The sequence below is a fragment of the Brassica napus genome, chromosome A3 (genome assembly GCF_020379485.1).
Source record: "Brassica napus cultivar Da-Ae chromosome A3, Da-Ae, whole genome shotgun sequence".
NCBI classification, from domain to species: Eukaryota; Viridiplantae; Streptophyta; class Magnoliopsida; order Brassicales; family Brassicaceae; genus Brassica; species Brassica napus.
In genome coordinates, this window is record NC_063436.1 from 5,935,624 (window position 1) to 5,948,108 (window position 12,485).

The window sequence follows — 12,485 nt, forward strand, 5'->3', positions numbered from 1 at the left end:
GTCATATCAATGTTGATATCTGTTGCTGCTCTTTTTGTTTTTTTTTTGGCAAATTTCAGGAAATCTTAGCTATGAGTATCCATATGATTAGCAGGACTGTTCGCAGAAATTCAATAGGAGTGGCGTTCATATGTGCATGTGACAAACGCATTGGTGCTCAAGTCTTCCGGAACAAGCTATTTTTCATTCTTGTTAGTTCAGAGATTAATCTTGTGATGCTGTTGAATGGGTTGGAGAAGAAGGAATGGAAGTGACAGTGGTTTGTCTGCATTGCCATAGCGGATGCAAATACAAAGGCACCGCTGGTTCTAGGACATTTCACGTTATTAGCTGAGTTTGTTTTTGTGTAATATGCTTTTATTACTATAAAAAAAACTCAATGTTTGTTTAGTATGCTTAGAAAACAATCAAAAACTTTTGTGTGTTTGGATCTTTTGTATATTTTTGTTTGGATAACAATCAAAATATGATAATGTCCCCAACATTTGCACATCACACAAAACAAGCTGTCAGCTAAATCAATGTTTACCTAGTGCATGGTAGATTGATGAGCCTAATGCAATTGTCACCAAGGGCGTATTGGTTATGCTGCATAGTGACTGAGTTAAGTTAAGAACCACCAAAAACAAATCCACAAGAGATCAAGTTAAGAGACGTTATTATTGTTCTGTTTTCATGGTTTGGAGATGTAATTGTTTATCATTGACAATGGAATTTTGGAAAAGAAAAAAAGCCCATTCATTATTTGGGAATTAGACTTGGGACTTAACATCTGGAATCTGGATTCGATTCAAATTTCGCTCTGAAAGTAGCATATATAGAGTGTCCAAATTCAAATAGTAAAATCTTGAATTCGTCAAAACCAAATCTAAGTCTAGATATTTTGATTTTTATGTCCAGATATCCAGACCCAAATTCATATTTTTAAATATATTAAATTTTTAATTTTCTTAATCGTTATATTTGATATATTTATATTTATACATAAAAATAGTTTTACAATATTTAATTTTAATTTTAAATATTATATTATATATATTTATAAATCATGTATAAATATTTAGTTTATGTATTATTTTTAGAATTCTAGTATTTAAAAATGTTTTATATTTTTTAATTATTTTTAAGATTCTTGAGCATATTTAACTTTACCGTTAATTAAAAAGTTAATTTTATTTGGTTATTTATCTAGAATGTTCCAGAAGCTATGTACCAAGTTCTTGAACAGCCTTTAAACAATCAATAGCTAAAAAGGAAGATCAGACATACCACAAACACTTCAAGACTTCATGTCTGAAGTCAAAAGAAGCAAATCAGACGCAAGAGAATTAGCTCAAAAGCTTAAAGAAATGGTGACATTGATGGAACAGAGAACAAGAACCGCTAAGATCCACGAGTATTTATACCGACACGTCGCATCAAGCAGCATACTTAAACAACTTCACTGCTTAGCTCTTAAACTAGCCAACGAACATTCAATAAACGCAGCCGCACGTCTCCAGCTTCCAGAAGCCGAGCTAGTGCCAACTTTGGTCGACAACAACTACTTTCACTTTGTCTTGGCTTCAGACAATATTCTTGCAGCCTCGGTTGTGGCTAAGTCTTTGGTTCAAAACTCTCTAAGACCTCATAATTAAGATTGTGCTTCACATCATAACGGATAGGAAAACTTATTTCCCAATGCAAGCTTGGTTCTCATTGCATCCTCTGTCTCCATCATTGAGGTCAAGGCTTTGCATCATTTTGATTGGTTATCTAAAGGGAAAGTTCCGGTTCTGGAAGCTATGGAGAAGGATCAGAGAGTGAGGTCTCAGTTCAGAAGTGGATCATCGGTTATCGCCGCTAGTAAAAGCGAAAACCCTGTTGTCGTGGCTGCTAAGTTACAAGCTCCTAGCCCTAAGTACAACTCCTTGATGAATCACATCCGTAATCATCTACCAGAGGTAAACTTGATCAGTGTGACTGGTGAAGAATGCTCTGACCATTTAAGACTTCAACAACTTCTTTGTTTTTTGCAGTTGTTTCCGAGCTTAAACAAGGTTGTGTTTCTAGACGATGACATTGTGATCCAAACTGATCTTTTACCGCTTTGGGACATTGACATGGATGGGAAAGTCAATGGAGCAGTGGAGACATGTAGAGGAGAAGACAAGTTTGTCATGTCAAAGAAGTTCAAGAGTTATCTCAATTTCTCAAAACCAAGAAACTTTGATCCAGAGGAATGTGCTTGGGCTTATGGGATGAATGTGTTCGATCTAGCTGCTTGGAGCAAAACTAACATAAGCTCCACTTACTATCATTGGCTTGACGAGGTAAAATCAAAAGTCACTAACTAGCTTTCAAACACTAGTAATCAACTTAACTTGGACCATTTTCATGTTTGCAGAACTTAAAGTCAGACCTGAGTTTGTGGCAGCTGGGAACTTTACCTCCCGGGTTGATAGCTTTCCACGGCCATGTCCAGACCATAGATCCGTTTGGCATATGCTTGGTCTCGGATACCAAGAGACCACAAGCTTCTCCGATGCTGAAAGTGCAGCTGTTGTTCATTTCAATGGAAGAGCTAAGCCTTGGCTTGATATAGCGTTTCTTCATCTACGTCCTCTTTGGGCTAAGTATCTTGATTCCTCTGATAGGTTCATCAAGAGCTGTCACATTAGAACATCATAATAATCAGATATCAAAACCCAGAGAAGAGTAAACACAGATCATGTTTTGCTGTCTCTCCTGTTTCTAATTTTTTTGTACTTCCACACTCGTATGGTGAGAAAGTGAAAACCCATTCTATGTATTACTGTAAGAAACCATAATGTGAGAGACGATCTGACAAACTCTACTTAAATTTACATGTGAATAGATAACATTGCGTCAAGCAATTGGAGTTTACAATGTCATAACATCGTTCCAACAGATAACAGTTATATAACCATAGCACCAGTTGAAGATTTTTTTTTTTTCTGGAGGTTTGTTTTTCTCCCAGTTTTAAGCAACTGGAGGACGAAGGACATGATCCTGAGAAGTATCGACTGAAGCAGGAGGCATGAACTGCCACATGGCAACTCCAGGGTAACTGATGAATGGCACCATCTTGTTTCCAGGGGCTTGGCCTTGCGCAGAAGCGAAAGCAGTTGGCATCATAGGTGGGGCTGGGAAGAAGCTTGGTTGAGGAGGAGCATTCATGGCTTTCAGCTGTAGCTCCAGCTTCTCTTTCTCTGTCTTCAGTCTCTGCTTCTCATCTCGCAGCTCGTTCTTCTCGGTCTGATCAAGAACACAAGGAAACTAGTAAGCAGTTGATGGTTTTATATAGACAAATTGAAGGAACTTCACCTTTAACTCTTTGATTTTGTCATGAAGACTTGAATTGGAGTCCTTCAACTTCTGTGCCTCGCCACGTAGCTGTGTTACCATGCGGAGAGCATCGACCAAGATTGCAGCCTTGTCTGTTTTGGGAGGATGTCCAGGCTCCAAAATTACACCCAATTCCATAAACCTGTTATTCATATAACAAACTGATTAAATTTCAATTCCTACAACAGAAACAAAAGAAAGAAATACAAAACTGAAAAAGATTACTTGTCATTCAGCCTGTCACGTCGCTGCTTCTCCCTACATGCTTTCGAGCTAGTAGCAGAGGATGACTCACATCTCACCCTGAGAAAATCAATAAACGGTGTCAAGCCAAAAACATTCGAGGAAACTGTTTATTAGCTATGAGCCTATTCCTCAAAAGTTTTAGATTGTTGGAAGTTTCTTTAGAATAGAATAATAAAGGTGGAACAAGTGGAGAAGGGAGCTTTACCTCTTTCTGGAGAGAGGAGGGTCCTTGCTAGCTTCAGAAATGCCAGCCGAGCCATCAACTCCCACGCTGAACCAACAAGAAAGCGACTAAGTTAATAATGATACAATGCAAAAAACTTACAAGAAACATGGCAGACACAAGACATCTCCTGAAGACACCAACTGTAAGGAGGAGGATATCTCAGCAGCTAAAGAACCAAAACTTTAAACTGAAAATGTAGTTTTTTTAATAACAAACAATAACCTGCTCCAACAATCCCTCCCCACTAGTAAACGACCGTAAGTGAATCAGACAAAGAGAGGAAGAAAAAGGAAACCTGGAGTTGTGTGAAGAGACGCCAATAGGTTGGTGAAGAGGCCAAGAGAAAGCAGGAGCTTGGATTGTGAAACTCCCCCCGTAGTCGGCTTCGATGAGGTCGCATATCCAATTACCGTTTTCGGGCGACACCATCTCCTGATACTGATTCTCCACCGACACAGTGTTAAAGATTTTAAAAAGAAAACGGTGAGTTTTTGTCACTCTCGGGGTCGGGGGAGTCGAATCTTCCCGGCGGCGATCAGCGAGATTGTGGAAGGAAAGAGGGAGCTTTCTTTAGCCGAAGCTATTTGTTTCTGCTGTTAACTTTTTTTTATTTAGTTGGTTGCAGAAGGAAGGAAGGAAGGAAGAAGAAAAACCGTTGGGAGGATAGGAGAGGAGGAGTTGTGGAATCCAGAGATTAGTGTTGCTTTCACGCCCAGCGCACTCTTCATCTCTTTCGGGCTTTCATGGCCCATATTTTATAATTTTTATGTGTTATCTATCGTCATACTTATTATTATTATAATGGACATTTACGGTGTGAATTAATATAATAGATTAAACTCTGTGTTTTTAAAGATAGTATCAGCTAAGTTAATTAGCAAAAAAAAAACCAAATATATTTCACCTAGCACTGCGGATATAAATATGTTCGTTATTTAAAGAAAAAAAGATTCCCATCGACATCTCAGGTTCATATAAAAATATAAGGAATGCCAATTTGATAAATAAACCTATGAACCACTTGATCAGTGATATCCATCGCTACACCGTGGGTATATCCTCCGAATATATTTTACACATTTTAAGTTAAATATCAAGTAATTACACGGGAGATGATCTTCTCATTATAAGTTTTTCCACAAAGAAAAACGATAGGAACACAACAGAGTATATGAAAACTACTTTTATTAAAATTTGGAGTACTAATGTATGCAGAAGTGACGTTGTATATCAACTTGATTATTTATGATAAACTTCCAATATTCTGAATCAAATGTTTAATAAGACATGAATGTTATATATATTAGAGTTTGAGTTAGTTACAGGACGCGGTGGTGGCATGGATCCTGCCATGGTTCCAGATGGCTTTAGTCTACCTTATCTGTCTACCAGAAGGAAACCAACACGAGTTGACTATATTATACAATAATTTATATTTCTAGGCAATATGTCTTCAATATATCAAGAAAATAAATCATTACGTGCTTAAACTAGTACGATTTTATCAGGTCTAACGAATTATCCAATGACTAACATAACAAAATTAAACAACAAAATTAAAAATTAAGAACTAATGCGGTGGAACATCCGGCATACTATAAATAGATAAATATATGATGTTTTGTGTGATAATAATTGGTACATCAGATACAAGAAGATAATAGATGAATAAACCGTGTTTCAAAAAAAAAGATAAGATAAATAAACCAAACCATATAAAAATTTAACGTGATTTACTAATTGATTATATCCATTAAAAATATTTTATTAATGAAAATTGATTGTATTTTTAATACAATGGAGTAAGAAAACATAAAACATATAAGAAAATATGCCGTTTTGAAAACCTAATGTTGATGAACTCGTGGGTTTAGCCAATCAGTGAAATCTCCCGTTGTCTGTCAATATGTATTACAAGAAATTCAAGATATATCAACTATTTATATCAAAAGTTGATTTTTGAAATGATAAGATTTTGTTTTAACTTCTAACGATTGAACATTTTGTAAACGTAAGAACATTAGGAATCATGTATGTCGACAAAATGGTAGAGACGTATGCAAAATCTTTCAATATTTTGGTTTGATAGCAATTTAACATGTCATATATATTCTATTTAGGTGATAGTTATTAGGTGATAGCAATTGAACATTTCATATCTTGTTTTTTAGTTTCCTCACCCTCTCATTAGGTGTTTGGAGCTTTCCTTGTGCTTGTCCTAGCTCTTCTGTGCGACCAGCTTGTGCCTTTTCAACAGCAAGTCTTGCATCTTTCTCTTGAACAAGAGAATCATTCTCAGCCTAAATAAAGCATGACGACATTTTGAATTAAAATATGAGATATACTCATATACATAAGTAGTTAACTAAAACTGCCACTTCTTACCAACCTCTTCACTTGTTCCTTGGCTAGTTGCTGTTGAACAGATTCAACATTCTCAGTTCTTCAATTATCATATTCAGCTCTACCTTCATTATTTTTCAAGCTAACCTCTGTCATCAAATTGCGATAATTAAAGTTCAAATTCCAAAACTTTGAATGAAGAAATATTCAACAATTGAACTTCCAATTCCAAAGCGTTCTTCAACTTCTCCTGCTTAAACAAAGAGTTTGGAGTCGTATATTTGCAGCGTATGGAACTAATAAGACATAGTCACCTTGATATCATGAAATATTAGATGAGGTTCAAGGGGGAAATGTGACGAATGATGCTTTATTTATTTTTTTTTTCAAAATTTGCAATGCATAAATAAAAAGGAATTAGAGATTTGTTATTTGTTCCTAAGTGGCATTTACTTAGCAAACGGAAACAATAAATACTTTATTTAATTACCAGATGTTTAGTTTTTATTTGTTTGAAAAGGTTAAAATATTCAATTTTCTAAATGTAAATACTATTTTCTAAATTTATCCCCATAATATTCATTGATTAAAAATAAAATCTAAGTAGCATTTAATTAAAACATTCAACATTGCAAAATTACATGAAACCTAAAAAAATATCTATCAACAAACAGGGAGTACATTTATTATTAACTCTCATGTTGTAGTAGTGTATATATATTTGTTGTCCTAAACTTTATTACAAAAGGCATTTTTCATATATTACACAGAAAAGATACACAATTATAAAATACTCATGTAGTTTTGACCAAAAGTAAAATAAAGTGCTCATGTAGTACATGTTAGAGTATTATTTACTCACCATGAAAATGCAAAAAAAAAAAAAAAACTATTTTTCGTAGTAAAAAGAAACAACAACTATTTTCAAGTTTTTTTTGTCAACAACTATTTTTCAAGTTACCTTCGTTTTTTATTTCTTAAACTGAGATATAAAAAAAAATCAAGAAAAAAAAAGAAAATAATCAATAATATGAATAACTCCGCGTAATTCTCGGGTGTTTGTGTTCTGGGGGAAAAGAAGAGGCGCAAACAATTTTTGACAAAAGAAAAATTGAACGAAAAAGCTTCTTCCAAGTTTGAAAGCTAATTTTCTCCCTGAAAATAAAACTTTCCAGGAAAAAGGTTCAAACTTTTTGGGGTCAAAATATTGGGTTTGGTTGATTGTGCCCCCGATCGGATCTGTCCCGCAATCATTAGCACCAAACTCTTCTCCTTTTGTGCTCTGTCTCGCTACCTGTATTCATCTCTAAGGCATTGTTGAACCCTTTATTTGCATTTTTGGTCTCCATTGCATCGAAGTCAGCTCCAAAATTATAGAATTTCGACAAGGGTTGTTGAATTTTGTTTGTTTTGTGTTAAAAGTTTCGATCTTGATCGAGTTTCAGCAAAAGGGTCTGCGTAATATTGGCAGTTTGATCTGAAAGCCTTGGCCTTTTTGGAGTAGCTGATGAAATGAGAAGCAATAGATATGGTTTGGAATGATTCTAGGAGGAGGAATGTGTAATCAGAATTGGGCTCGTTTGGTTCTCTTGTTGGTTCTGCTCTCTGGGTTCTTCTTGGTGATTGCCTTGGCAGAGAGTTCAGAGAAAGATGAGACTTTTATTAGCCAGTTCATGGCTCCATCTACAGGGCAGGCCAATGAACAAATGGTAAAGATTCTCTTTTTGCTTTTCAAGCTAAGAGTTTTGGGTAAAGATAAGAAGATTAAGATCATATCTGAATGCTTAGAAACATTATGGGCTATTGGCAATCATGCTTTGATTATTAGTTAATGATATGCTTTTCATTTCATTTTGTAGCTTTTAAACTTGTTTCTCTTGTGTTGTGTACAATATTTTACAGGTAGAAACATTATGGGCACATAGTTGTTGGCAAGATCCAGACTGTGTTAAAGAAGCTGTCACAATATTCAAGTTATGTTTCCCAGGATCAAAGGATAATAACTTGGAGCTATTTGGTTTTACCCCTTCCCATCTGAAACAAACTCTTCTTATGTGTATCCAAAAACAAGGAGAGTTGAATGGTCATAACCTCAATTACCTTAAGCTCTTACCATCTATCCTTGATAATGCTCCCAGGAGAAATCTAGCTTCTACGCCTTCTCCTTCCCCTCCTCCCAAGCGTAGTAGTCGACGTCCACCTCCTGCTGCTTCTAAGAAAAGCGTTTCTGAAAAGTTAACTTCTAAACCAGCTTCATCCGCAAAAGGAAAAGAGGACCATCAGAAGACAATCATCATCGCCGTTGTCACCACTGCTGTTTCCACCTTTCTGCTCGCTGCGTGCCTCTTCTTGTGCTGTACTAAGGTTTGTGGAAATGGTTCAGGAGGCAGGATAAATGATGAACGTCCTCTTCTTAGTTTAAGTAGTAACGAGTACTCTCTTGGTTCATCCAACAACTACGGTGGTTCTGGCAAAGGTCATCAATCTTTTAACGGAAACAATTCAGACAATTTTGTTACGTTAGAGGAAAGGATGTCAATGGATGGGATGTTTAATAATATCAATAACAGTCATGGGATACCGCCGTTGAAGGCTCCACCTGGAAGAAAATCTTCTAAAATTTCATGGAAGCCTCCTTCTGGTAAAGTGGAGCCGCTTCCACCTGAACCACCCAAGTTTCTTAAAGTGTCCTCCTCAAAAAAGTCTTCTCATGCTCCTTCTCCACCGCCACCGCCCATGCCGTCTTCCGCTGGTCCTCCAAGACCACCTCCTCCAGCTCCTCCGCCTGGCTCTGGTGGGCCTAAGCCACCTCCTCCTCCCGGACCAAAAGGACCACGTCCACCTCCACCGATGAGCCTTGGCAAGAAAGCTCCTCCAGCGTCTCCTGGCCCAGCGAGTTCAGGAGATGATGATGCTCCCAAAACAAAGCTGAAGCCGTTTTTCTGGGATAAAGTGCAAGCTAACCCTGAACAGTCTATGGTTTGGAATGATATTAGATCAGGATCTTTCCAGTAAGTCATGCCTTTTGGAGTTTTTTTTTTTTTAAATCCTTTACTTATTTTTTTAATGCTTTTTTTTTTACAGGTTCAATGAGGAGATGATAGAGTCGTTATTTGGATACGCAGCTGCAGACAAGAACAAAAACGACAAGAAGGGAGGCTCTGGACAAGCTGCTTTACCTCAGTTTATTCAGATTCTTGAACCAAAGAAAGGACAAAACCTATCCATTCTCTTGCGTGCGTTGAACGCAACTACTGAAGAAGTCTGTGATGCCCTTCTTGAAGGTATAAAACCTTATAAACTTTAAGCATCATTCCCCTATGCGTTTCTCTAACACAATCTTGGTTGAATCAGGAAACGAGCTTCCTGTTGAATTCATCCAGACGCTCTTAAAGATGGCACCAACACCAGAAGAAGAACTAAAGCTCAGACTATACTCCGGCGAAATAGCTCAGCTGGGAACAGCCGAACGCTTCCTCAAAGCAGTAGTCGACATCCCTTTCGCCTTCAAGCGTCTAGAGGCGCTTCTCTTCATGTGCACGCTCCACGAAGAAATGGCCTTTGTCAAAGAATCTTTTCAGACGTTAGAGGTCGCTTGTCAAGAGCTCAGAGGAAGCCGCCTGTTCCTGAAGCTCCTAGAAGCCGTTCTCAAGACCGGAAACCGAATGAACGACGGCACGTTCAGAGGCGCCGCACAAGCATTCAAGCTAGACACTCTTCTGAAGCTAGCAGACGTGAAGGGAACAGATGGTAAAACGACTCTCCTCCATTTCGTCGTCCAAGAGATCATCAGAACCGAAGGGAGGAGAGCCGCGCGGACCATCAGAGAGAGCCAGAGCTTCTCCAGCGTCAAGACAGAGGATCTGATGGCTGAGGAGACCTCAGAGGAGATGGAGGAGAATTACCGCGGCCTCGGGCTTCAGAAAGTCTCAGGCCTTAGCAGTGAGCTTGAACATGTCAAGAAGTCTGCGAACGTGGACGCTGATAGCTTAACAGGGACCGTTCTCAAGATGGGACACGCGTTGGCCAAAGCGAGAGAGTTTGTTAACTCGGAGATGAAGAGTTCGGATGAGGAGAGCGGGTTCCGCGAGGCGCTTGAGGATTTTATTCAGAACGCTGAAGGGAGCGTTGTGGAGATTCTTGAGGAAGAGAAGAGGATCATGGCGTTGGTGAAAGCCACGGGTGATTATTTCCATGGGAAGGCGGGGAAAGACGAAGGGCTGCGTTTGTTTGTGATCGTGCGTGATTTCTTGATAATCTTGGATAAGTCTTGTAAGGAAGTCAGAGAAGCTAAAGGGAAGCAGGTGAAGATGGCGAGGAAACAGGGCTCAACAGCGTCATCAGTAGCTTCTGAGATTCCGAGAGCGCCTTCGTTAGATCCTAGAGAGAAGCTGTTTCCTGCTATTACTGAGAGACGTGTGGATCAGTCTAGTTCAGATTCAGACTAAAAGAAAGAATAGTAATCTTGGGGGTTTTGTTAACTTGCAGAGATGACAGGTTTTAGTAACTGATATGATCAGATGAACAATCTTGAAAGAGGTTTTGAGGTAAATATAGCTGCAGGGAGTCGTTGACTTTGGTTCTTCTGACATTCTCTGCATTAGTTTTAGAATTACACATTTTCTTCCATTTTTTTTTTGTTGAATCTTGTTGGAAATAGAAGAGTAATTAACTTATGTGTTTGCTTTTGTAATATTACTATCAATTACATTATATATTCATTTTAAACTGAAACCAAATCAATTCAATTTTTCTTAAAGGGTACAAAGTTCCTTGTTGCAGAAAAGAGGTTTGCGGTTTCAATGATTTGTGAAAACTGAATAAATAGTATTAGCCTTGTTTTCTTTTTCTTGATCGATGAAGCAAACATATAACGTAATTGAAAGTATAGCCTAGTCATTTTAAACTGGAGCAACATGATTAGACAATTATGTTTTTTGTAGTAGTTCCACATACTGTTATACGGATTGACTAAAATCAACCAGTTCAACAAATTTGTAGTTACCATGAAGGCCTACTACAACCCGGTGCGTTCTCATGGTTCGGTTGGGAAAAGAAGATCGGTGGCTGCTGCAGCAATAGCAATAAGCTTATTCATCATCAATGTCATCTTCATGATAGTATTTGAAGCCACGTCTCTATTTTTCCCGACCAAATCCTTCACCATCGTAGTTTGGTCTGTACAAACCATGACATCATAGTTTGAAGTGTCCGGCGATACTTTGAGCTCCCCGGCAGCACTCCTGAGAGACATTACAATACGATGGTAGGCATCCTGACAATCCATGAATTGGTTCTTCATTTTCGGATTCTCTTTTGCAGTTTTTTCGGTGAATTTTCTACACTTCTCGGCATAGGACTCGGCAATGTGGATGGCGGCACTCACCGTTTGGAACTACACAATGATAATAATAATAGTAAATTAATTAATGTATCATGATTTTAGAATGAGAAAATGAACAATACCAATCAAAAAATTTGTAAATGCATTTATCATCATGAAAATTCTGGATTTTCAGTACACCTTTATTTACATACGTTTAAATTAAAACATAACTTCAAAACTGCCATTGTAATTTTGTAAACTATCTAAAACCGTCTCTGAGTAACAAATGATTTGTCCCTATCTAATGGTTCAGAAGAAAAGTATAGTTAGTACCGTGTTGGTGGCAGAAGCCGCCGGAGGATAAGCAGTCAAAGTTTTGATGCAGAAGCGTTTGTCGGTGACATGTTGGCATATGGCGTCGATGGATTTTGTTGAAGCAGAGATTGAGAGAAACTGTAACCAAATTGCCACAAAAATAGCAACAAGACAGGGAGAGGAAGAAGCCATCATCCACTACTCATTAGGGTTCAGATTTTGGTATTGTGTGTCTGTCAATGTGGTCATGGTTTATATATTACGTACCTTGTGCCGCATATTAGATACACCTCCCATATATTTAAAATTGGTGGATCCATTAAATTTAATTTCCGATTTACTTACTCTTTTCAGTTTCAGATTTAGATTCTCTATATATGAACTAAATGCATATGGCCGTAAACTGTTCACAACTTTTCCTTTTCTGGGAGAGAATTTGGTGATTAACCCATACAATAACCTAATATTTGGCCAATTACTTTAAATCTCAACAAGATTGTGGCACGAAACATTTAAGTTGATTTGGTTGATTTTAGGTTTGGAAATATTTTAGTAAACTTTAAAGATTTTGTTTGAGTTATAAGATTTTTTTGTTAATGTAAAACCAAAAAGTGGCCATTTATTTGTTGAAATCCTCGTACGTATTAAATGATAAGTCACTTAATTGACTTTCGCTTATGT

At 37.5% G+C, this 12,485-nt stretch overlaps 3 protein-coding genes and 1 pseudogene across 3 annotated transcripts; 2 read left to right on the forward strand and 2 right to left on the reverse strand.

Moving 5' to 3' along the window:
- Nucleotides 1–1,143: 1,143 nt before the first annotated feature.
- Nucleotides 1,144–2,670, forward strand: LOC106441623 (annotated as a pseudogene).
- A 98-nt stretch (nt 2,671–2,768) lies between these two features.
- On the reverse strand, nt 2,769–4,574 carry LOC106437291 (transcription factor ILR3). Its single transcript, XM_013878202.3, has 5 exons — nt 4,116–4,574; nt 3,800–3,865; nt 3,574–3,651; nt 3,328–3,490; nt 2,769–3,258 (listed from the first exon to the last, which is right to left on the reverse strand). The coding sequence occupies exons 1-5, from the start codon at nt 4,247–4,249 to the stop codon at nt 2,983–2,985; spliced, it is 717 nt and encodes a 238-aa protein (XP_013733656.1). The 5' UTR covers nt 4,250–4,574; the 3' UTR covers nt 2,769–2,982.
- Nucleotides 4,575–7,169: 2,595 nt separating this feature from the next.
- On the forward strand, nt 7,170–10,897 carry LOC106437283 (formin-like protein 5). The gene is made up of 4 exons (XM_013878195.3): nt 7,170–7,872; nt 8,066–9,174; nt 9,248–9,447; nt 9,518–10,897. The coding sequence occupies exons 1-4, from the start codon at nt 7,702–7,704 to the stop codon at nt 10,609–10,611; spliced, it is 2,574 nt and encodes an 857-aa protein (XP_013733649.1). The 5' UTR covers nt 7,170–7,701; the 3' UTR covers nt 10,612–10,897.
- A 72-nt stretch (nt 10,898–10,969) lies between these two features.
- On the reverse strand, nt 10,970–12,147 carry LOC111212826. The gene is made up of 2 exons (XM_022714428.2): nt 11,823–12,147; nt 10,970–11,558 (listed from the first exon to the last, which is right to left on the reverse strand). Exons 1-2 carry the CDS (start codon nt 11,997–11,999, stop codon nt 11,199–11,201), a joined length of 537 nt encoding a protein of 178 aa, XP_022570149.1. The 5' UTR covers nt 12,000–12,147; the 3' UTR covers nt 10,970–11,198.
- Between the last annotated feature and the right edge of the window lie 338 nt (nt 12,148–12,485).